At 47.0% G+C, this 25099-nt stretch overlaps 1 protein-coding gene across 18 annotated transcripts in view; it reads left to right on the top strand.

The window, feature by feature from the left end:
• Window positions 1-23819, top strand: part of HUWE1 (HECT, UBA and WWE domain containing E3 ubiquitin protein ligase 1) — a 149094-nt gene extending 125275 nt beyond the window's left edge. For 13 of the 18 annotated variants that reach the window (XM_036304909.1, XM_036304917.1, XM_036304911.1 and 10 more), the window contains 28 exons: window positions 235-413; window positions 912-1001; window positions 1167-1321; window positions 3771-3816; window positions 5261-5548; window positions 6437-6728; window positions 6898-7028; window positions 7537-7751; window positions 7839-8127; window positions 8265-8367; window positions 9012-9555; window positions 10190-10793; window positions 11528-11637; window positions 11750-11906; window positions 13272-13404; window positions 13670-13872; window positions 14463-14590; window positions 16072-16168; window positions 17247-17396; window positions 17814-18059; window positions 18303-18420; window positions 18895-19035; window positions 19994-20281; window positions 20387-20492; window positions 21081-21198; window positions 21508-21689; window positions 21969-22159; window positions 23194-23819. In XM_036304909.1, coding sequence (XP_036160802.1) covers window positions 235-413; window positions 912-1001; window positions 1167-1321; window positions 3771-3816; window positions 5261-5548; window positions 6437-6728; window positions 6898-7028; window positions 7537-7751; window positions 7839-8127; window positions 8265-8367; window positions 9012-9555; window positions 10190-10793; window positions 11528-11637; window positions 11750-11906; window positions 13272-13404; window positions 13670-13872; window positions 14463-14590; window positions 16072-16168; window positions 17247-17396; window positions 17814-18059; window positions 18303-18420; window positions 18895-19035; window positions 19994-20281; window positions 20387-20492; window positions 21081-21198; window positions 21508-21689; window positions 21969-22159; window positions 23194-23296 — 5407 coding nt within the window. In that variant the 3' untranslated portion in view covers window positions 23297-23819. The remainder of the gene's footprint in view (window positions 1-234; window positions 414-911; window positions 1002-1166; window positions 1322-3770; window positions 3817-5260; window positions 5549-6436; window positions 6729-6897; window positions 7029-7536; window positions 7752-7838; window positions 8128-8264; window positions 8368-9011; window positions 9556-10189; window positions 10794-11527; window positions 11638-11749; window positions 11907-13271; window positions 13405-13669; window positions 13873-14462; window positions 14591-16071; window positions 16169-17246; window positions 17397-17813; window positions 18060-18302; window positions 18421-18894; window positions 19036-19993; window positions 20282-20386; window positions 20493-21080; window positions 21199-21507; window positions 21690-21968; window positions 22160-23193) is intronic. The other 5 variants (XM_036304914.1, XM_036304921.1, XM_036304919.1 and 2 more) reach the window with 4 other exon arrangements.
• The last annotated feature ends 1280 nt before the right edge of the window (window positions 23820-25099 follow it).

Below are 25099 nucleotides of genomic sequence, written 5' to 3'. Positions count from 1 at the left end.
CATTATCAGTGACACTCACCTTGTGCCAGGAACTGTGGACTAATGTGCAACCTCAGCCTGAATAAAGTTCACAAACTGGTGGAGTAGTTACACGAAAGTAACTTCAACTTATTTGTTGTGTGATCGGTTCGTAATAGTGCTACGCATTTCGAGAGGATGCAGAAAGGGTCGCACAGTAATAAGTTGAAGGGCCCCGATGTACAGTGACCATGGCATTCCACCATCACCCTACAGGTTACTTGGTCCCTCTGCTGCCGCTGACATCCTTCAGCTGAGCAGCAGCCTTCCCTTACAAAGCCGGGGCCGGGCCCGCCTCCTGGTGGGCAATGATGACGTCCACATTATTGCCAGGTCTGACGACGAACTGCTGGATGACTTTTTCCATGACCAGAGCACAGCTACCAGCCAAGCAGGCAAGTTTGTGTGATGCATTTTTGTCAGATTCTACTTTTTCTCTGCTGAGGGAAAGCAGCACAGTATCTGCCCTGTCTCAAAAAGCCCCATTTTATAATAGAAGCCAGAACCACTCAATAACTTGGCCAAAGCAACAAAAATTTTATTTTTCTAAATATGTTATTATTGATTTCAGAGAGGAAGGGAGAGGGAGAGAGAGATAGCTGATCAATGATTCTCTTCATTGATGATTCTGTCTCCTGCACATCTCATACTGGGGATTGAGCCCTCAACCCAGGTATGTGCCCTGACCAGGAATCCAACTGTGACCTCCTAGTTCATAGGCTGATGCTCAACCCCTGAGCCATGCTGGCTGGGCTATAAAAACTTTATTATCTCTGGTACTTATGATGTGCCAGTCCTTGTGACAGACACTGGATCCTGTTAGGAAAATACTGTGATTGTTTAGTCGACACATGACAAGGCCAAGAGTCTCATTCTCCTTTGTTCTTCTACAGGGACCCTGTCCAGCATCCCCACAGCCCTGACCCGCTGGACAGAGGAATGTAAAGTCCTCGATGCTGAAAGTATGCACGACTGTGTTTCAGGTGTGTGGTGACCGCTTAGTTATCAGGGCAGTAGTGAGCCCTCCAGTGCTGAAACAAGTACATGGAAAGTGGTTTCCCTGGTTCTCTGAGGCCACAAGCTCTGCTTCTTTGGTTTCTCCCTCCACCTCCCCTGAGTAGCCTCTAATCTTTGCTTCTTTGATCCAGTTGTTAAAGTGCCCATTGTTAATCACCTGGAATTCCTGAGGGATGAGGAGCTGGAAGAAAGGCGAGAAAAACGGAGGAAACAACTGGCTGAGGAAGAAACAAAAATAACTGACAAAGGCAAAGAAGATAAGGAGAACAGGGATCAGAATGCACAGGTGATTCTTAAGGGCTGGGGAGATTCATCTTTGGCTGTGTCTGTCTGCCTTAACTTTCTATGATTTTGACATATACATGGCACCAAGATTCATTGAAGAATCCTTGGACGTTCACATTGAAACTGAGAATTTGCTGTACATTCACATCGTTTTGGGGGAGGGGGGGAGAATTCAAACCCAGAGGGGAAATAATTTCTCCAATGTCTTGCTGGGGAAAACGAGTCAGAATCAAAGCAGCTCCTGACTCAGCAGTCACACTATATAGTCACTACCTTCAGTGACTGCAACTGGGCAAAAAGAATGACCTTTACTATGACCATGCTCATGATGGTTCAGTTCCATTTGTCTCAGTAGATAGCCTTACAAAGTGTCAGGGCAGGGGGGTGGCTTACCAGATAACCCCATTCTTTCATCGTCTTAGGCTTCAGAGCAGAGAAAATGTTTTTACCCTGAACCCCATCATCACATGTCATTTTCTAGGGCTTAAAATCTCTACCATGATTTTGGTTTAGAAAGAAGCTAGCTACCCTACCTTTTTCTGAAATTTCTGGAACCTCCAACAGTGTAGCTTTAAAATACATGAATTATAAGCTAATCTGTATAATAAAAGCCCAGTGAATATTACAGTGGAATGACCAGAACGACTGGTCACTATGACATGCATTTACCACCAGGGGTCAGATGCTTAATGCAGTAGCTGCCCCCTGGTGGTCAGTGCGCTCCCACGGCTGGCAAGCACAGTGGTGGTGGTGGGAGCCAAGCAGTCAGGACCAAGCAGGCAGGTGGTTAGGATCAGGCCTAAACTGGCAGTTGGACATCCCCCAAGGGGTCCCAGATTGCAAGAGGGCGCAGGCCAGGCTGAGGGCCTCCCCCCCGCACAAATTTCATGCGTTGGGCCTCTAGTAGAAATTAAAAGACTTCAGTGAAACACTTTATTATACCCTACTCAGCAGTTAAGGTATCTGATGGATTAAAAAGGATATTGTAATGTTCAGTTTTGATGAGCTTTTACTAAGAAATACATTTATATAGGACTTTTACCTAATCCTATCTAATAAAAGAGTAATATGCACATTAACCATCACTCCTCACTCCGTCAGTCCGTCACAAAGATGGCTGCGGCCACGGACCTGGTGCGAGCAGGAGGCTTGCGTTGCCCGAGGCGATGGAGGAAGCCAAGCTTCCCGCCTGCCCTGGCCAGCCCTGAGCTCCACTCAAGGCTACAAAGTTTCAATTATAGAAGATAAATAAATCCCAGATACCTGCTTCCCGCCAGCGTGGCCTCCACTCAAAGAGGGGCTGAGGGCCTCGGTTGCCAGGGGCAACCCGACCTGGGCTTCACTTAAGGCTACAAAGTTTCAATTATAGAAGTTAAATAAATCCCAGGTACCTGCTTCCAGCCCGTGGGCGTGACCAGCCTGAAAACGGTCCTCAGCCCCTCACCCAGGCTGGCCAAGCACCCCAGCGGGACCCCCCACCGTGATCCAGGATACCCTTCAGGGCAAACCAGCTGGCCCCCACCCGTGCACCAGGCCTCTATCCTCCTTCCTATATAATAAAAGGGTAATATGCATATGGACCCTAATAGCAGAACGACTGGGAACGACTGGTCACTATGACACACACTGACCACCAGGGAGCAGACGCTCAATGCAGGAGCTGCCCCCTGGTGGTCAGTGCGCTCCCACAGGGGGAGCCCTGCTCAGCCACAAGCCAGGCTGACAGTACAGCGGTGGTGGCAGAGCCTCTCCCACCTCATCAAGAGTGCTAAGGATGTCCGACTGCAGCTTAGGCCTGCTCCCTGCTGGCAAGTGGACATCCCCCGAGGGCACCCAGGCTGCCAGAGGGATGTCTGACTGCAATCTTAGGCCCATTCCCCCTGGGAGTGGGCCTAAGCCAGCAGGTGGACATCCCCCGAGGGGTCCCAGACTGCGAGAGGGCACAGGCTGGGCTGAGGGGGACACCCCCCCCCAACGAGTGCACAAATTTTTGTGCACCAGGCCTCTAGTAAACAGTAATATTGTTTTAAACACATAAAAAGGGATAGAAAATGAACAAGCCGGGCATGTAATGGAAAAAGCTGAAGTGGACAAAATGAGCCCAGGGAAGGAAAATACATATAGATAAAACTTTGAGAAATTCTTGCTGGTTTCATGATTGTGTTCAGGTCATGTCCTACATCCAGCCCAGCTCTAAAATGGTTTTTATTATCCTTCTCATTCTTTAGTCAGCCACCTGGCAGTTTCCCACTTATTCCCAAACCATCCTTGAACATGAGTATGTATTAGAGAAATTGGAGATATATTTGCACACTTAAGTACTCATCTTCCATTCAGGCCATTGAACTCATAGATGGCATATGTGTGTGGGGAGGGGGATGGGTGGCTATTACAGTTGAGCTCTAATGTGTTTGCAGAGTCCCACATTGGTCTGTCCCTTCTCTTTACAGTGTGCTGCATCTAAGACAAATGACTCCACTGAACAGAACCTCTCAGGTAACTCTCCCTTCCTCTTCCTCTTCTTTCTAATTGGTTGATTCTTTCTCCTGACCCTTCCAAGTAGCTGGCCCAAGAGGACTGAAGATGAACTCTGGTGCTCTGTGGGATGAGGTAGTAGATTGTATAGTTTTAGGGTCATACCCCATCTTGGAGATAACTATACAGTCTACTGTCTTTCCCACGGTGGTACGCTTCCCCTTCGACGTGCTCTGTTCAGCTTCTCGTTTTGATTATATTGTGTAGCCTTCTGGTATGTGTAGTGAGGCCATGTGTCCTGTCCCCTTTGGTGACCTCCATGGCTCCCAAATGCCAGTCTTCAGTGGAAATGAAAAAATAAGGGAGGTTGAATGAGTTTTTCAGGAAGCTGAATTCATCCAACTTTTAAATGAATATATTTTTAATAGATATTATGTCCTTAGTTCTTTGGTATTGAAATACTTTTATGAAATGATATTATGGGATTTTTTTTCTTAGCTCAACTAAAAGTCAGTAACCCTATGTTAGTCTCTTTTTACTTTTTGCTTTCTACGTAAATTTTATCCATCTGTGGAGTCTAAAAGTCTAGGAACATTATCTTGAGTAACCTGCCATTGGGGAAAGTAGCTTTGTGGGCTAAATGGTATTACTATTATATGCTTTCTGTTCCTCCTAATCTTAATGTCAGTAGCTATTTTGTGAGTCTGATAGGTCCATGTGGTATTATATGTCTCCCCACCCCTATTTCCTCAGAACTGCTTCCCTATACCTTCTATCTCCTTTGGCACTTGAGTTGGGAAATGATTGTACCAAAGTCTACACAGTCTTTTTAAAAGCAGTGAAAGAGGGTAGGTGTCCTGGTGCCCTTAATTTAGCAAGTGATCTTTGAAAGGGTCTGTCATCCAGTAATATAACCTCTTGCCTACTACCCTTGCTAGAGGATTCTGCTCATGCCGGGGTGAGGTAGTAAGTTGTATTGTTGTGTGGGGTAGGGATTTAAGGCCCCAATAGAAGATAACTATACAACTTACTACTTTCCCTGGTGTGTGGCATATTCACACTTAGTCTTGGCACAGTTGCTTCCATCAGACAGAATTACAGATGTTCCTTGGATAATCGGGACTCGAAGAAAGGAGTGGTCGAAGGGGGCAGGTGATATTTAGAGTGGAGCAAATATAAAGTGACTTGAATTTTTCCCCCTTCTGGGGCACAGAAAGTATTTAATTTTTAGGTTCTACAAAGGGATCTCCAATTCTTGGGACTAAGATAGCGCTGTGCCTTAGCCCTTATCCTGGGTATACCAGTTCAGCCACAGGCTATTCCTAGAAGTACTTGGTGGTTGGGGGGAATTCTGCATCACTGGCTGGGTGGGATACTTGTCAAGCCACATGTGCTGATTGAGTGGCTCCCCAGGTTCTTGTCTGATTGCCTTTTAACACACCTATTGTCATTCTTTCCGAGAAAGATGGGACTCCTATGCCTGACAGCTACCCAACAACCCCATCTTCAACTGATGCAGCTACATCTGAGTCCAAGGAGGCCAGTGTCACTTTACAGCCTTCACAACAGCAACCAACACTCCCAGCTCCACCAGCTTTGGGAGAGATTGCTCAAGAGCTGCAATCCCCAACTGGAGAAGGTGGAAACTCTGCACAGCTATTGATGCCTATAGAGCCAGGGGAGTTGGTGACCACAAGGCCAAGTGGAGAAGGAGAAACGACTCAGATGGAGTTATCTCCAGCTCCCACTATAAGTGAGTACAGTTTCAAGGTTTTGAGGGGGGGTAGTTCAAGAGGAGAAAATAGATATCTTTGTAGTTTCTCTTTCCTCTCTCACTTTAGAGAAATAGTAAAAACTCAAGTCCCCAAGTAGTATAATCTTAGCTTGCACATTAGCTTTCTTAGCTCAAGTTAAGATTTCTTGTCTGTGTCATCAAGTGATCACTCTGTTCCTAGGCTATCATGCTGGGCTTATTATTTACTTCTTTTAAAATAACCCTCCAAAGTAGATGGTGTTATCTCCGTGAATAAACTGAAACTTAGAAGTGAAATAATTAGCCCAAGGTCAGTACGTAGTTGAGGTGAGATTAAAACTCAGATCTGTGTGACTAAAGCTTGCTCTCATTCCATAGTTCTAGGGATGGCAAGCACATAACCCCACACGTATAGCTCTCCCATCCTGGCAGATATAATTTATCTCATGGCACTGTTTCCTATTGGTGTGAAATGGGGCCTGAAAATTCTCAGCAGTGTTCCAACAGGATAAATTGAAACCTGTTTGCCATCGCTGCTCTGTACTATGCTGTCTGTGATGTGCTCTGGAAAAGCCTTAAGATATAGGGGTTTTTTTCCTTCAAAAAACCTTGTTTGTTGAGATAAATAGAACCAATATGCATGTACATATAGTGCCTGTGGGAAAATCTGCAAGTGACAGGATCCCTGACCTGGGGTGCCTAGGAAAGATGTTTCACAGGCATGCCTGGAACCCCATAAATGTTCAACGGGTGATAGAAGGGACTAGAGCTGAGCCTATTAAAGTAGATGAAATTGAGGGGGAACACAGAAATTGAGGGGGAACACAGACTATCGTGGCATGAAGGTAAAGAAGTGAGAGGTCTGATCTGGCTGCTTCTTAATTCCAGGCAGAGATCTAACCTCTCCATGTGACTTCCTCCTAGCCTCTCTTTCCCCAGAGAGAGCTGAAGATTCTGATGCACTGACAGCTGTCAGCAGTCAACTGGAAGGCTCTCCCATGGACACCAGCAGCCTGGCTTCCTGTACCCTAGAGGAGGCTGTGGGTGACACCTCAGCAGCTGGCAGTTCTGAGCAGCCCACAGCAGGCAGCTCTACTTCTGGGGATGCCCCACCAGTTGTGGCAGAAGTGCAAGGCAGGGGTGATAGGTCAGGGGAACCTGCCCAGTCCGGTGAGAACAGGTAAGCATTATGTGAGCAAGAGGAGGGCAGGATGTGTTGGTGGGTATTTCAAGCCACATTCCTACTTGTTAACTAAAACTAATGCATATGCTGAGAAAGGGGTATTGTAGGCATATTTTATAAATAGAAAACATGATACAGAGAACAACATGAAAATGATTTCCTTTAGCTCTACCCCTGCATCCTCTGAGAGTTCTTCCACCAGAGAGTCTGCTGTGGGCATTTCTGGAGGAGATTCCCAGGGAATCTTAGAAGAGCCACTGCCTTCAACAAGCAGTGAAGAGGAAGATCCCCTTGCAGGTGAGCCACATGTGAGCTCAGGCTATCCTGGGCTTGTTTCAGCTTCTTGTAGCCATTGGCATGGAAATGCCCACCAACCAAATGGTTCTATTCAGATGGTTGGCAGGCGTATGTATTGGAGGAGAACCAGCAGTAAGGGTCTGCTGAAACTGCGTAATGGATTGAGCCCAGGCTTTAGAGTCAAACTGATCTTTGCTCAAATCCCCCTCTGCCACCTCCTGCCTTTAGGACCTGGGCCATTACATAACTTCTCTGATCTTCTTGATACTGAGGGATTGATAATAACTACATGATAGGTTCTTGATGAAGCTTAAGTGACAATTTGCACACACAACCTGGCACAGAACAAGAGCTATTCTGAGCCTGAGGAAGGTGGGTGGGCCTTTGCATGCAGTGAGGACAAAAGGCTGGTTTCTTCAAACAAGGCCATAGGTTTCTTTCCTTCAGCTACATCTTAGGCATCAGTAGAGGTGCTGTGAGTTCCTTTACATCTTGCATCTCCCTTCAGGCATCAGTCTTCCCGAAGGTGTGGACCCCTCTTTTCTGGCTGCTCTGCCCGATGACATCCGCCGGGAAGTGCTACAAAACCAGCTTGGCATCCGTCCACCCACCCGGCCTGCCCCCTCCACAAATAGCTCAACTCCTGCAGTGGTTGCAAATCCTGGCGTGACCGAAGTGAGCCCTGAGTTCCTGGCCGCCCTACCTCCAGCCATCCAGGAGGAAGTATGTGAGCGGGAAGCTGGTGAAGCCAGGCTGCCTGGCCATGGCTATCCCCACCCCCACCTCCATTGACTATTTCTACTCAAATAGGTGCTGGCACAGCAGAGGGCTGAGCAACAGCGACGGGAACTAGCACAGAATGCCAGCTCAGACACCCCCATGGACCCTGTGACCTTCATCCAGACTTTGCCCTCAGACCTGCGCCGTAGTGTCTTGGAGGACATGGAGGACAGCGTATTGGCTGTGATGCCACCGGACATTGCAGCTGAGGCTCAAGCTCTGAGGCGAGAGCAGGAAGCCCGACAGCGGCAGCTCATGCACGAGCGGCTCTTTGGTCACAGCAGCACCTCTGCTCTCTCTGCTATTCTCCGAAGCCCGGGTATGGAGAGTAGGCAGTGGGAGGGCTCTGGAATGTCAAACTTTGGCCGCATAAGGATCTGTTGTTTGCCTTTGCGTTACCTGGACCTAGCTCACCACCCCTCTTCCCAATTTCAATTTCCTTTTCTTTCCTGTCAGCTTTCACCAGTCGCCTGAGTGGCAACCGTGGGGTCCAGTACACTCGCCTGGCAGTGCAGAGAGGTGGTACCTTCCAGATGGGGGGTAGCAGCAGCCATAACAGGTACTTTTGTCTCTTTTCACCTTGCTGTACCACCTCTCACATCTACAACTAGTCCAACTCCCTTAATATGTAAGTAGAGAGGCTGGAAGATCTCCCTAGGGTATTTCCTTAAATGAGTGAGGGAGCCAGAGCTTTGGACTCCCCCTTCGTAAAGCCACACTTTTAGTTGAGTGTAGCTAGTAGTATAGACCATAATCACACAGTAAGGTTGGCTAGCACTAGCTGTGATGGTAACAAGGAAAAGTCACTTGCCTCCCATGCAGATAGTAAAACGATGAGCCACTTGCCTTTGAAATTTTAGTGTCTAGGCTGTGGGAGTAGGAGTTTGTTATTAACCAGGCTGAAGTAGAGTGGAGTCCAATGGGAAGGGAGTGATCAGTTCCCACCTACATAGCAGATAACCCTCTGGTAGTCTAAAGAAGGTGGAAATAAGCATCGTCTCCTAAGACTTTAGGTGCAGTCTGATTTTACCAATTGATAATACAGAATCTCTGTTCTCTTCTCAGTCATTGTGGGATGTAGGACAAATCACAAGCCTGTTTGAGCCTCTTGTTATCTCAAAAATGGGTGATTCTCTAGTCTTTGCAGGCAGCCCCTTGAGGAAATTGTTGAAGTGTTAACCCAGAAACCTTGCTCTGTTCCAGGCCTTCTGGCAGTAATGTGGACACTCTGCTCCGCCTCAGAGGACGGCTCCTTCTGGACCACGAAGCTCTGTCTTGTCTCCTGGTCCTACTCTTTGTGGATGAACCAAAGCTAAATACTAGCCGTCTACACCGAGTACTGAGAAATCTCTGCTACCATGCCCAGACCCGTCACTGGGTCATACGCAGCCTGCTGTCCATCTTGCAGCGCAGCAGTGAGAGTGAGCTATGCATTGAAACACCCAAGCTCTCAAGTGAGGAAAAGGGCAAAAAGTCAAGCAAGAGCTGTGGGTCTGGCAGCCATGAAAACCGACCCCTGGACCTGCTGCACAAGATGGAGTCTAAAAGCTCCAACCAGCTTTCCTGGCTCTCAGTATCCATGGATGCAGCCCTAGGCTGCAGGACTAACATATTCCAGATCCAGCGTTCAGGTGGGCGCAAACATACTGAGAAGCACGCAAGCAGTGGCTCTACTGTCCACATCCACCCCCAGGCTGCTCCTGTTGTCTGCAGACATGTTCTGGACACACTCATTCAATTGGCCAAGGTGAGGAGCTTGAAGGAACCCTACTCCTGGGGTTGGAAGAGGGATGGTAGCCACAGCCTAGGTGAAATACTGCTGAAGTCTGTATTGTTTCTGGACAATTGTCCAGTAAATAACTTTGTGGGAGGGTTTTTTTTCCACTCTGCAATTTTTATGCATTATCCCATTCAATCGTCAAAACAACCTTCAGCGGACTGTATTATTTCCATTTTACAGACATTTTTAGTGGTGGCTCTGTTGGGTGCTAGTAAGTGATGGAGCTGACTGGACCTAGAACTTACTTAGTATAGTCCTCTTTTTAATAAGCATTGCTGTCATTTGTTAAGGGCCCATCTTACACCAAGAACTATGCAAACTATATGATATCTTAATTTCACAAGGCAGTGTAAGTGTCCTCCCATTTTATAAGTATAGAGATTGATGCTCCAAAAGTTTACTAATCCTCTCTCCCTACAAAGCCCTTGTTTCTTTCTAGGCTGCTTTGCCATCAGTTGGATAAAACTGTATGACATCTCTCCTGTGTTACCAAAGCTGTCCAAAGGAGTGGCAAGCCTAAAAACCAGGTGTCATTCCTTGTCAGGAAGACATGTTTCCTATGTAGACCCCTGGACCAAGCTTGTTTTTCTATTCCCTGCAGGTGTTTCCCAGCCACTTCACACAGCAGCGGACCAAAGAAACAAACTGTGAGAACGATCGGGAAAGGAGCGGTAAGCAGGCCTGCAGCCCATGCTCTTCACAGTCCTCCAGCAGTGGCATTTGCACAGACTTCTGGGACTTACTGGTGAAACTGGACAACATGAATGTCAGCCGGAAAGGCAAGAACTCCGTGAAGTCAGTGCCAGTGAGCACTGGGAATGAGGGGGAAACCTCCCCATACAGCCTGGAGGCCTCTCCACTAGGGCAGCTCATGAACATGTTGTCACACCCAGTCATCCGCCGAAGCTCTCTCTTAACAGAGAAACTCCTCAGACTCCTTTCTCTCATCTCAATTGCTCTCCCAGAAAACAAAGTGTCGGAAACACAGGCTAATTCTGGCAACGGTGCTTCCTCCACCATTGCAGCCACCTCAACCACGTCTACTACCACTACCACTGTCGCCTCCAACATGCCCACTACCCCTGCTGCAACTACCCCTGTCACTTCTGCTCCAGCCCTGGTTACTGCCACGGCTATTTCTACCATTACCATAGCTCCTTCAACCACAGTGACTACCCCCACGACTGCTACCACTACTGTTTCAGGTGAGTGTGGATGTAGGCTGGGAATGGGGTGTGTATACCACCTCACCCCCCACTTCCCATCCAGTTATTCCTCCCTAAGTGAGAGTGATCGGCTTGGTTTGTGTTTGTGAGACCCAAATGTGTTCAATCTCACCTTCATTAGTCCCAGTTCTCTCTCTGCTCCTCCCCTCCTCTTCTCCGCATCCCCCACTCTCACACACACAAATATACACACACACACTCTCCTGTGAGGACCAGCAGGCATTCACTGAATGTGGCTTCTCCTAGGTAAGCAACAAAAGGAAGAAAGAGAAGGATCCTATCTTCAAAGAACTCCCAGCCTTTCCAGCATGGTTGAGGGTATTAGTTCTTAGAGGAAAGAGTTGAAGAACAGGCAGAATACAATGTGAACCAGAGTAGAATAGAATAGCCAGGCTGGTCCAGGAAGTGAAGGGAGTGAACACTACAGTAGACTAGTAAGCATGATGTGAAGAAGTAGGTTTTGAAGAGGGGATTTTGCTAGTAGGGCAACAGTTGAGAGAAACATCTGGGATTCTTTGTCACTTTAAAAGGTACAGTCATAAGAGTACTTGGCATCTCAAATCATTTGGCTTTGGTGGGCGGATCTTCATTTTCACTACGTTTCCATTTTGAAGTCCTGGACAGTTCAGTGTGATTCCTTGTTTCTGCCGCTTTTAAGTCTTTGGCATGTGAGTCTCAGAGGCTTACAACAGTGTCCGTCTATTTCCTCAAAGCTGCTACTAAGTCCAGCAAATCTCCAGCAAAGGGGGGTGATATGGGCACTGCAGACTTTAAGATGGTATCTTCGGGCCTCACTGAAAACCAACTACAGCTCTCTGTGGAGGTGAGTACAAACTCTTCCTGTCTCCCGTGGTTTGGGGAGAAAGGGTAGATAGGGGTGGATAAGGTTTTAGTTCTCAAATTGGGGCTCACTCTTTCTCCTTTCTTTTTCCCAGGTGTTAACATCCCACTCATGTTCTGAAGAAGGCCTAGAGGATGCAGCTAATGTGTTACTGCAGCTCTCTCGAGGGGACCCTGGGACTCGGGACACTGTTCTCAAGCTGCTACTGAATGGAGCCCGCCACCTGGGTTATACCCTTTGTAAACAGATAGGTAATAATGGCAGTAAAGCCTTCCCTAAATCTCTAAGCTAAATCAAAGTCCTATGCTTCTATAGCACAGCCCCCATGATCTCTTCTGTCACATCTCTGATAGTACTGGGCTGTTGTCTACTTTCTTCTGCTCAGTTCTAAAAGAGCCAGGCTGGGCTTCTCTCTACATCCCCAGTGCCTGGCACATGGTAGGTAATCCATGCTTAAGGCAAATGAGCATGTGTAGGACTGGCAGTGCCCTTTTATTTCTCCATTAAGAGTGCTCTGGCGAGCCTGCTGAGGCCGCTTTGTCAGCTCAGAGATGTGCCTGCACTGTGATCAGGCTCAGGTATCAAGAGTCAAAATAAATACCCTCTGCCTTTGTGCAGTTTTGAAGGTACACTAATTCTAAGACCACTTGTACATTACCTAGTTTTAGTTTTCCTTTGAGTTTTGCCAGGAAAGAAACTAAAATCCAGGATGGTGAAGAGCTTGAATCAAAGAGTCAAGCCATGTTTTTCTTGCAGAATAGAGTCTCTTTGCTCTCTCCCACCTCCATGCCAATCATGGCCCTCCCTAGATAACAGCTGCCTGCTTAGTTACTTCCTTTTCATAAATGTCCCTGGAAATAAGGTGATAAGAGAATTGATTGGACTAAGAATTGTAAGGTTCATCTGAAAGAGGCCTCTGACCTGTCTTAACTGCTACCATTTATTCAACACCCATGGCCCAGGCAATGTCCTAGGCCAGCGATGGCGAACCTATGACACGCGTGTAAGAGGTGACACACGAACTCATTTTTTTGGTTGATTTTTCTTTGTTAAATGGCATTTAAATGTATAAAATAAATATCAGAAATATAAGTCTTTGTTTTACTATGGTTGCAAAATATCAAAAAATTTCTAGATGTGACACGGCACCAGAGTTAAGTTAGGGTTTTTCAAAACGCTGACAGGCCAAGCTCAAAAGGTTTGCCATCCCTGTCCTAGGCCCTCTACTACACAATTACCCCTAATTCTCAAAGCAGCCTTGTGAGGTTAGGCAGTATTAGTTGTATTAAGATGGGTAACTTGCCTGAGGTCACCACAAAAACCTCAGACATTCAAGAGGTATACAGGCCGCAAAACAGATAATTTTCCTCTTTGCACTGAGCTGTGCTTCGTGCAGATTCAGCAGATTCTTGAGACCAGGTAAATTGGTGGTCCCTGGGTGGGTGATTGATCCAGAGCTTGCATAACAGATGCATAAAGCAAAATTCCTGCTCACCTCAGGTTCTCTGTAACTGAGCAAAAAGAATGCCCTGGACAGGTTTCTTAGAAAAGTTTGGCTTTCAGCTGCTTCACTGGGAAAGTCTCTGAACACTTGCTGGCTCCTCCCACCTACCCAGGTACCCTTCTGGCTGAGCTCCGGGAATACAACCTAGAACAGCAACGGCGAGCCCAATGTGAGACCCTCTCCCCTGATGGCCTTCCTGAGGAGCAGCCACAGACCACAAAGCTTAAAGGCAAAATGCAGAGCAGGTGGGTGCTAGCTGCCCATTCGGCTGTGGGACTGGAATCTGGGACATGCTGAAAGGTGGCTCTTGCTGGTTTCCTGATGGTCGTTCCCGCCCCCCCCCCCGCCCCCTGGGGCAGATTTCCTTATCTGTCCTATACACATTTGGCCCTATTTTTTCGTCCTCATGAGATTTCTTACTCCTCTGGTTGACGCCAGAAAGCCCTGCTTGCTCTGAGTGTTTATGCTTTGGTGCTGTCGGTATACGCAAGCCACCTCTACACTATCCAGGTTTGACATGGCTGAGAATGTGGTAATTGTGGCATCTCAGAAGCGACCTCTGGGTGGCCGGGAGCTCCAGCTGCCTTCTATGTCCATGTTGACATCCAAGACATCTACCCAGAAGTTCTTCTTGAGAGTACTGCAGGTCATCATCCAGCTGCGGGACGACACGCGCCGAGCTAACAAGAAAGCCAAGCAGACAGGCAGGCTAGGTATGGAATTGGAGTGTCCAGTTGAGGGGCAGGGTTGGTGGTGGAGAACCCAGAGTCCCTGGAGGGCAGGACTTAATGTCATGTCTCCTTCCTGTTTCACCTTTCCAAAGGGAAGTGATGATTCTTTCTTAACATGTTGATGGCTGCATTCTGTATCTCCCTCAAGCTGCCTGCATAGGAAATGCATTAGTGCAAGTAGGAATTAAGGGGGAGTGGAAATCTGGCAAAGAAATTGAGGGTGGATCTTTTGCCGAACAAAATTTAACTCACTGAGTGTGCCTCCTTTCTGTTTCCTTGATCACTCCTAACTAATACATTGCAGCCATGTTGCCTCAGCCATGGCTTGCCAAATCCTCTCTTTCCTCCTGTCCCACAGAACCCTCTCACCTGCTACCATCCATCTGCCTAGCACCGTGTACACTGCCCTTGTCTGTAACAGTAGCCCTTAGTGCCTAATGATGAGCACTCTGAAGCTGCCTGAGCTATAGCTCAGACCTCAGCAAGATGCCCTGTGGCAGCCCAGGAGATGGGAGAGTTTTGGGCATTCCCTTTTTTTACATTTTATAGCTTGCCTTCTTTCTTTCTCCCAGGTTCCTCCGGGTTAGGCTCAGCTAGCAGCATCCAGGCAGCTGTTCGGCAGCTGGAGGCTGAGGCTGATGCCATTATACAAATGGTACGTGAGGGTCAGAGGGCGCGGAGACAGCAACAAGCAGCAACGGTTAGCATGATGCCTGTGGCCCCTCATTCATTTGTCTCTCCCCCATCATCAGTGGGGTTTCACTGCCCTTACCTTGTATGCTTTTGCATTAAGTTTGCTATATAAATGCTCTGGATAACAGAGTTACTTTTTTGTTGTTTTCTTTACTGTTTGTTCATTGGTTTGGTTTGGTTTGGTTTGGTTTGGTTTGATTTAATTTTAAAGCTTGGCCATCATACCCCACTCCCAGCTATCCCGTCAACAGTGGCGCTTTTGCAAACTGCATAATGCTAAATGTCTGGGTTCTGAGGGGATGTGGGATGAAGATTTTTCAGTCTCATGGAACAACTCAGGTACATCAGAGACATCTCAGGAATCCTGCCCCTGGAAGTCCCCCAAGCTTGGTACACATCCTATGTAGCCTCTTCTGGCTACAGCTGTTCCCTCCACCCTGACCTCTGCCTCTGCTCTCCATATTCCACTGGCACTTAGGCACTCAGGCCCTTTTAGGAGGAAACCTTCAGGTTCCTAGGTAGCCAGCTCATTGTTGGGATCCCAGCACAGAGTGGCTACAGGAAAGGCCTGGCATCGTGTATGTATGTTGTGGGACTCATTGTTTTCCTGTCCTTGCAACATGCAAGTCACCTTCCCAAGATGCAGGATAAAAGGTATCCTGGGGCCTGGTTTTCCTTTCTATAAATACTATTATACAGTATGAGTTCATTGAACATGCTGGGAACAGCCTAGAACTTGAAGGCCTTGACTCAAGCAGGAAAATAATAAAGAGCTGCTATTCTGGAGTATTTTTTTCTGCCCAGTCCTTTTCCCACACATGATACCACCGACGTTATCTTTTTAAATAATCCCACCCATCAAAGGTTGCACTAATTCCCCTAATATTTTACCTTTTTTAAAAATATTGTTTTAATTGATTTCAGAGAGGAAGGGAGCGGGAGAGAGAAACATCCATGATGAGAGAGAATCATTGATTGGCTGCCTCCTGCACACCCCACAATGGGGATTGAGTCCACAACCCAGGCATGTGCCCTGACTGGGAATCGAACCGTGACCTCCTGTTTCATAGGTCAATGCTCAACCACTGAGCCACGCTGGCCGAGCTTATTTTACCTTTTGTGAATAAAGAACAAACCTCCCTTCTGCCCATCCAAGTTTCATATTTATGTACACATGTAAACTGTCCCAAGAAGAACTCTTAAAAGTCTGTGTCCAAGAGGCTAGTGTATGACTAGACATAGGTCCAGAATGGAATTGAGGCAACGCAGGCAGGCATCCAGGGAGGGAGCTTGCTAGCTCAGGGTGGAGGACAGCAAAGGAGGTGGGAAGGCCATTATTTTATCCTAGAGAGGTAGAGTTTCCTGACCAGATATAGGAAGCTTCTTTCTAAGCCTATGATATATGAGAAGTGGTAGGACCAGCCCTAGCCTGTCCCTGAAGAATGCAGAGTTGCGCCCTTTAAGTGACTTTGTCTCCCTTTTATCCAGTCGGAGTCAAGCCAGTCAGAAGGTTCTGTCCGGAGGGAGGAATCACCCATGGATGTGGACCAGCCGTCTCCCAGTACCCAGGATACTCAGTCCACTGGTCAGTACTGCTTCTCGTTTCCAGCCCAGGAAAAAGAAGTCAGTCTTCGTGGAATGTCTGCTGGAGTTCCTGCTCTTGAGAAAATATACGCTCAGTGTTTCCAATTCGTTCAAGCAAACACTGTTTTCTGTACATGTTAATAGGCAATTACCAACCAGGATCACTAACCGTAATCACCTCACTCTCGTCTCAGATTCACAATACATGTTGCAATTCCTGTAGTAAAGAAACTATGATAGCCCAGCTGATGTGGCTCAGTGGTTGAGTGTCGATCCATAAACCAGGAGGTCATGATCCGATTCCCAGTCAGGGCATATGCCCGGATTTCGGGCTCAATCCCCAGTAGGGAGCGTGCAGGAGGCAGCCAATCAATGATTCTCTCATCATTGATGTTTCTATCTCTCCCTCACCCTTCCTCTCTGAAATCAATAAAAATATTTTTTTAAAAGAAACTATGGTATGATATGCATGGAGATAGCATGTATTTGAATCTTGCCCCCCTATTTACTAGCTCTGGGACCTGAGGCAAACTTCTCTTTGTTTCCATTTTATTCTTTAAAATAGGGATGTTCATAGTTAGGATTAAATGAGCTAATATGTGTATATAGTGTTAGAGCAGACCTGGCACACAGTGGATGCTGTTATTAACAGCATTTCTGCAGACTAATTGCACATGAATACTTTTTGGAACCTTTTTAACACATTCCTTTGGGATAGTGTTATAGGGACATCCATTTTTTTAACTATATTAGATAATTTAATAATCCACAGATACTCTGAGAATTAATTAGGCAGTAAGTAGACCAGCATTATCTGGTAGAACTTTCTGCAGTGGCTACTATTTCAGTAGCCTGCATTTGGCTAGTGCAACTGAGGAACCATTTTTTTATTGTGTTAATCTTACTTAATTTAAATTCAGATGTCATTCAGTGTAGGACTAGAGCTTGCTTCCAGATGTTGCTCCCTATTACTCTATGGCCAGTGGGCCACTCTACTTGATCTGCATGTTTGGTCTGGGAAAATCGAAATGAAGGGACAACCTCAAAGCCCTTCTGACTCTCCTGTGTGTGCCTTGTAGGCTCGGACGGAAACTCCCAGGGGGAGAAGGAGGAGAGGCCACCTGACTTACCCCTGCTCAGTGAGCAGCTGAGCTTGGATGAGCTCTGGGACATGCTGGGCGAGTGTCTAAAGGAACTGGAGGAATCTCATGACCAGCATGCGGTGCTAGGTGAGTGGTGGCCTGAGGGCACACTAACCTGCTCTGCGACCCCTTTAGCCTGCTTACTTTTCTTCCAGGTCACCCCTCTTTCTCAGTGTCTCTGTAATGAGGATTCGAAGGAAAGGAGTTTTTTTTCTCTGACTTAAGTGTCAGAAAAAAAAATGTTTTTCTTCTCTTTCTATGGCTGGTATATTTTACTTTTTGGACCAGGGGACTCTGTACAACTGGTTGGCCATTTTTCTTTGGCCTCAAGGAAGCTCTGATGTGCTCTTTGGCTTCACTTTTTTATTCTACCATTATATTTCTCCTGCAAGTTTCAATTATTCTATATTGTACTTTTGTAACTAGATTATATATAATATAAAAGAAGAGGTTTGTATGTTGAAGTTTGTAAAAATGTCACCTCCCTGTCATTGCTACCCTTAGTGCTACAGCCTGCCGTGGAGGCCTTCTTTCTGGTCCATGCCACAGAGCGGGAGAGCAAGCCTCCTGTTCGAGACACCCGCGAGAGCCAGCTGGCGCACATCAAGGATGAGCCTCCTCCCCTCTCCCCGGCCCCCTTGACCCCAGCCACTCCTTCCTCCCTTGACCCGTTCTTCTCCCGGGAGCCCTCATCTATGCACATCTCCTCAAGCCTGCCCCCCGACACGCAGAAGTTCCTTCGCTTTGCAGGTACAGGGAACTCTTAGGCCCCCAAATGTAGAGGGCTCTGCTGTATATTTTATCCTTAGCTGTGTGTATGTGTGTGTTGGTTGGAAAGTGAGGCTAGTGAGGGAGGGCCTGTCTGGTAGCACTTGCGTGTCACACTACCTTTTTTCCCTGAAACAAGAAAGAAAGACCTACTGGCTGGATGGCTGTCATCCAGTCTTCTGGGACCCATGATATGCTGATTCTTGCTGTCCTTTCTCCCCTCAGAGACTCACCGCACTGTGTTAAACCAGATCCTACGGCAGTCCACTACCCACCTCGCTGACGGGCCCTTTGCTGTCCTGGTAGACTACATTCGTGTCCTCGACTTCGATGTCAAGCGCAAGTATGTGCCCTGGATGTTGGTGGGGGTGGGAACTCTCCAAGTAGTTTCTCCCCTCCCAGAAAGGAGCCAGAGTTCCTCCTGGGGCATTGTTTCCTGAGAAAGCAGTTTTCCTAAAGTCCCATTCCATTCATCGAGGTAATATAGGAGGTGCAGGTAGCCATAGTGCACAGGGGGCGCAGGAGGCCTCCTGAACACTCCTGTCTCCCCTGCTTTTCCTTCCTGTGCACTACACATGCTTACTTGCTACAGTTTCTGTGGGCCCTTATTTGGTAGAGATGGGAGAAATGAGAGTTGGTAGTAAATGACCTGTCTCTCCCAACTACTGGGCATTTCCCCAGGGGAACAGGTGGGGAGCAGGAATCAGAGTAATTGGAGGATAGGGAAAGTGTCATTGTGAGTCTTCATTCTAATGAGGCAAACAGAAGTTTGCTCTGCCACCCTAATCCTGTTTTCCTTCTTTTTCTACCTCCCCAGATATTTCCGCCAAGAGCTGGAGCGTTTGGACGAAGGGCTCCGGAAAGAGGACATGGCTGTGCATGTCCGCCGTGACCATGTCTTTGAAGACTCTTATCGTGAGCTGCATCGGAAATCCCCTGAAGAAATGAAGAATCGATTGTAAGAGCTCAGAGCACAGAACAGACAAGATGGGAGGGTGGGGGCCATTCCTCCGCCATAGTGAAGGCTTACTTAGGCCTCAGATGTGCAGAGGAATATAGGGAGGTGCTGCTCCCGACACACACACACACACACACACACACACACACACACACACTAGGAATTTCCATTTGGAATCCAGCTGATATCAGCACAGTGAGTTGCCTCCCCCATCTTCTTGGCCTGGTCTCAGAAGACTGATCTTCTACTGTCCCTTGGGCTGAGCTGCCCAACAATTCCCAGCCAGAAGAGTCTTTGGCATTTATAAAGATAGACCTGATGGCTTTGCAGAGAGAGTTTCCCATTGTTACTAGGAACAGGACACCTACTGAGCAAATGGTACCTTGGGCTGGGGGAAATACTGCTCACTGGTGATTCTGAAGCCACCGAGAGGAGATTGGCAGTTTGTAATGCCAGATGTCACAGGAGCAATATGAGGACAGACTTATTGGAGCAGTTCAGATGCTCCTAAACTGAGGAACTGGATGCCTCCTCTCCCTTGTGGCATGGGCTTGCTATCCCTGTCATCACACAGGAAGTCAGAGAGGCTTCTAAGACAGACTGGGCCCTACTCTTCCACTACCAACTCCTTATTGACATTGGACTTGGTGCAGCACTCTCTTCTCTGACACCGCCTAACCACTCCCTACTTCCCCTAAGTGAGGTCTCATTTAGGCCTCTCTACCATTCCCATTGGTATTTTCTGGAATATCGGTCAGCCTTTACTGGCACTTCAGGACATCTATCAATGATGCCCTTTTTGTCCCAGTGCCCTCCTCTGGGCTCTCCTGGCACCCTGTCCTGTGACCTTACACTCCCCGGCCACTGCTCCAGTCACTCGTTCACTTGGGTCATGCTGTATAAGTGAGTGGCTCTGTCCTGGGCTTTCTGCACATCTTTTTCTCCTCTCTTAACGCAGGTATATAGTGTTTGAAGGAGAAGAAGGGCAGGATGCTGGAGGGCTCCTGCGAGAGTGGTATATGATCATCTCTCGGGAGATGTTTAACCCTATGTATGCCTTGTTCCGTACCTCACCTGGAGACCGGGTCACCTACACCATCAATCCATCTTCCCACTGCAACCCCAACCACCTCAGCTACTTTAAGTTTGTTGGACGCATTGTGGCCAAAGCTGTATATGACAACCGCCTCCTGGAGTGCTACTTCACTCGCTCCTTCTACAAACACATCTTGGGCAAGTCTGTCAGGTGAGGATGTGGCACAGTCCTGGGAATCAGGTCCTTTATTTGTGTCCTGCCCCTATGCTGCCTCTCCACCTCAACCCATGACCCTGTCTAATTGTGTTTTTCTAGGTATACGGATATGGAAAGCGAAGATTACCACTTCTACCAAGGCCTGGTCTATCTGCTGGAAAATGATGTCTCCACTCTAGGCTATGACCTTACCTTCAGCACTGAGGTAGGTCAGGAAATCCTGACTGCAGCACATCCCAGCTCGTCTAGGAAACCCATTTTGGATCGCCCTTGACTTGGCATTGGATAACTTCATGGTTTTAAGGAAGTATCTTGACTTCTTAAAATCCCGTGCCCCATTTCCCATCTGGTAGAAAGCAATGGGTATTTGTATGAGACATCACAAACAGAAAAACCAAAATTTGTAAAACAATCCAGACTGTTTTCTGGTTTCCCCCTTATAGAAAACAACATGTTACTCCAGAGTGTTACTCTCCATTCCCAAAGTAGTTCATTGTAGAAAAATTATACAAATGAAAACAAATTTTTAAGGTTACTCTTCCACCAAATTGTTTTCTGTAAAGATTGTGTTATGTTATGTTACATGTATTAGCCATACCCTCTTTCCCCTTTTACCTTGGCCTTTTCCTGTTAGGAAATTATGACCTCATGAGAAAAATCACTTTTTTCGTGACCTTACTTTGTCTCTCTGCCCAGGACATAACAAAGAATTTAGGGTATGTTCCCAGGTATCTATATAAACCCCATCCTAGACCAAGCTTGATATATATGATTGATGTTTTGGGTGTTCTAGGTCCAAGAGTTTGGAGTCTGTGAAGTTCGTGACCTCAAACCCAATGGGGCCAACATCTTGGTAACAGAGGAGAATAAGAAGGAGTATGTACACCTGGTGTGCCAGATGAGAATGACAGGTAGGGGAAATGTCCCTTAGGCCTATTGTTGCTCAATATGGGAATTGGTCAGGTCTCACTTCATTTTATACACATCATTTCCTCTTTTCCCCTATGGCAGCCAAAAGTACCTTGCACAAAAGGAATCCAAAACTTAACCAAAAATATTTCCTTTCCTCTACCCTCATAGGGGCCCAGAAATACAGTGGCAGGCAAGGCAGGCAGTCCAATCAGCATCCTAGTAGCAGCATGGGCTAGATTGGGGGGATTTCTGACCTCTAACACTTGTGTGGGTTCAGATTCCATGTGGCTTGTTGGTTCTCTCTCCAGGAGCCATCCGCAAACAGCTGGCGGCTTTCTTAGAAGGCTTCTATGAGATCATTCCAAAGCGCCTCATTTCCATCTTCACTGAGCAGGAGTTAGAGCTGCTCATATCAGGACTGCCTACAATCGACATTGATGATTTGAAATCCAACACTGAATACCACAAATACCAATCCAACTCTATTCAGGTGAGCTGTTGCAGGCATTCCCTGCCCCTTCACCCCTAAGCAGTGCTAGTTTGACACCAGATAAAGCAGTGCTTTTAAGGGAAGGGCGCTATGGATGACCACTTACCTATGTGTAACTCTTCATTCTCTGGATCGCATTTTTAGGTGATGTTCTTGCTCATCCTGTGAATGAACTGAAACCCATCTTACAGAAGAGACTTGCCTAGATTCCAAGTCCCATCCCCCCTTTTTTCTAGGAGCTCTCTGTCTAACGCTGGCTTCTTGTGTCCCTTCCTGCAGATTCAGTGGTTCTGGAGAGCATTGCGTTCTTTTGACCAAGCTGACCGTGCCAAGTTCCTCCAGTTTGTCACGGGTACTTCCAAGGTACCCCTGCAAGGCTTTGCTGCCCTTGAAGGCATGAATGGAATTCAGAAGTTTCAGATTCATCGAGATGACAGGTCCACAGATCGCCTGCCTTCAGCTCACACATGGTAAGCAAAAGAGTTTGTTCTTCTTTTCAGCATTTAGATGAGGGGTCCTCAAACTTTTTAAACAGGGGGGCCAGTTTACTGTCCCTCAGACCGTTGGAGGGCCGGACTATAGTTTAAAAAAAAACTATGAACAAATTCCTATGCACACTGCACATACCTTATTTTGAAGTAAAAAAACAAAACGGGAACAAATACAATATTTGTATTTGCATGTGGCCCGCGGGCCGTAGTTTGAGGACCCCTGATTTAGATGAAGCTTGCATATATGCCAACTTTAGGCCCTTACCCAAGGTCAGGAACTCTGGTCTGCCTCTGGCTACCCTGCCCCAGGGAGCAGCTCCCATTTGGTGGGTTTTTGGAGAGGCTGATGTCTGAGATCAAAAGTTGGCCCAGACTCACAGTGGGGCTGAGGAGACAGTGCAGATAAAAACCACCACATGTGCCAAAACCGGTTTGGCTCAGTGGATAGAGCATCGGCCTGAGGACTGAAGGGTCCCAGGTTCGATTCCGGTCAAGGGCATGTACCTGGGTTGCGGGCACATCCCCAGTGGGAGATGTGCAGGAGGCAGCTGATCGATGTTTCTCTCTCATCGACGTTTCTAGCTCTCTGTCTCTCTCCCTTCCTCTCTGTAAAAAATCAATAAAATATATTTAAAAAAAAACACCACATGAGACCACAGTGTATTCCAGGGCTCAGTGTGGCTGGAGCACGGATTTCGAGTTGCAGGGACCACAAAGCTAAAGAACTCAGCAGGGGTCAGATCACCAGTGACCCTGAATGCCTCCTTGGAGCTTGCACATTAGCCCATAGACGAGACCATGGTGTTTAAGCGACAGGGTCAGGTTTACGTTTTAGGTGCCTGATGGCCAGTAATGGGGCCAAGTTAGAGGAGGGCAGACCAGGCTAGGACAAAATTGGGAGTCCACAAGAGGTGAGGAATAGGTTCCCTCAGGGAGAGGGCAATTGGCCTCATGGGAACACAGGGATTTGGTTGTCATCTTTCATTAGGAACTAATCTTTCTTTTTTCCCTAGTTTTAATCAGCTGGACCTGCCTGCCTATGAGAGCTTTGAGAAGCTCCGCCACATGCTACTATTGGCCATCCAGGAGTGCTCTGAAGGCTTTGGGCTGGCCTAGTTAGCCCCCACAACTGTGGGGTTTTTCTACCATTGTTGGACCTGGGAAGGGGGGGGATGAAAACAAAATGAACCAGAAAGGAAATGTTGATACCAATAAATGAAATCTACCAACTCACCATGTGTGTGTCCCAGCTGCCCCAACCTTTTCCAGTGCATACCTGTTCCCTTTCTCCTGCTCATTCTTTCTTCCCTCGCCCTTTTTCTCACCTCCTCTCCCCATTCCATGCCGTCCATGATCCCCGGCCCATGTGTTTAAAGGCAGTAGCCTTTGCAGGGACCTATTTGTCCCAACTGTTTGAACAGTGTGCTCCTCAGAGTCTGTGTTCAGAAGGATTTGCTGCATTGAGACTTGAAACCTTTGGATAGGGGAAAAATTATATATATATATATTTTTTTGTTCTGTTTGCATTTCTTAATTTGTGCTTGGAATGTGTTGATGTGCACAGCTAATGATTCAATGCGAGACAAGATTGGCGTCTGTGTTGTGGAGGTTTCAAATAAAGAGCACTCTTCATAACTCACTTTTCACAATGGAGTTTTTTTCAAACTTAAAAGAAAAAAAAACAACCCTCGAGCACGTGCTAGACATCTGGAGAAAAGATCCAAATGGACGCTCCAGAAAACCATCTCTGTCGTCACCACAGCGCATCCTCCTCCTTCAAAGTTGGTTTTCCTGTAGTCAGGAGAGAGACGCAGCCACCGGGAACTGGGGGAGTCTGTTTTTTTAAGAATGGGACCTGCACTTGGGAGTTGTGATGGTGTTGCAGCCAAGGACAAAGCATCTTGCTCGAGAGGAACAAACCAGTAGAACTCACCATCTTCTTTGGTGAGCCTTTACAACAATCTTAAGTTGGGCTCAATTTAGGATTTTTATTTCATCTGTTAATATTTTAGTTTATTTTTAACAAATTTCAAGTAGTTGACAAGCTCTCTAGGAAAACAGTCTTACCATCCTTTTGTTTTGGTTTTGTTGTCTGCCTGTCTGTCTGCCAGTCTGTTCACAGATCACCCAATAATCTCTTGTGGTTTTTACTCCATCCAACCCTTAAAGCCAATCTAAGGACTTTGGTTCCAGCCTCCAAAGAAAAAATAATAAAAGTTTAGTTAGAAAAATAACCCAAAGTGGTGCTTGCTTTGTGTGGTTTTTCTCATTCTCTGAGGCTCTGCATAAAGGTTTTCCCCTTGACCATGTCCCAAAGTGTGGATCTAGGAAAGCAGTTGTGTGTTCTTAACCTATACCTTTGGTCCCAATGCAAATGGCTACTGAACATTCTCTCCCTTTTTTCAAACTTCAAACTTGTCTGTCTGGCCCTGCTGATGACTGAGAAGATAGATGACTCAGCCCTGTCCCTGCTACTGAGCTTTCAAGGGGAAGAGACTAGTCAGTTCCATGACTGATGTAGGAAGGGGGTCCTTGGTTCCCAGAGCAGAAGTACCTGATCTAGACTGGAAGATCAGTGAAGACTCCATTGTCAGTGGCACTTGGGCTGAATGGTAAAGCTGTGGGGAAATGAAGATTCAGGAGGGGACAGTAATCTAAATCAAGATAGCAGGAGTCCAGTTATCGGATGGGCTTAAGCAAAAGGTGGTGCCCTGACATGAAGCTGAGAGTCCAGCAGGGCTTTAAATAAGCAGAAATACAGTAGAATTGATCCATCAACTTAAGAACTGGTTCTTTGGAAAATCAAAGTAGAATAAAGCTCTCACATTTAAATTTGAAAAGGGTGCAAGGGTTGGGAGTTGGGTGTAGAAGCTGGGCATACAGGTGAAATAACCCTGAAGGAAATAAAAGTTAACTCAA

Source organism: Myotis myotis, unplaced genomic scaffold (assembly GCF_014108235.1).
Source record: "Myotis myotis isolate mMyoMyo1 unplaced genomic scaffold, mMyoMyo1.p scaffold_m19_p_4, whole genome shotgun sequence".
NCBI classification, from domain to species: Eukaryota; Metazoa; Chordata; class Mammalia; order Chiroptera; family Vespertilionidae; genus Myotis; species Myotis myotis.
The sequence above is the reverse complement of the archived record's forward strand: the minus strand, read 5'-3'. Positions and strand labels throughout refer to the sequence as shown.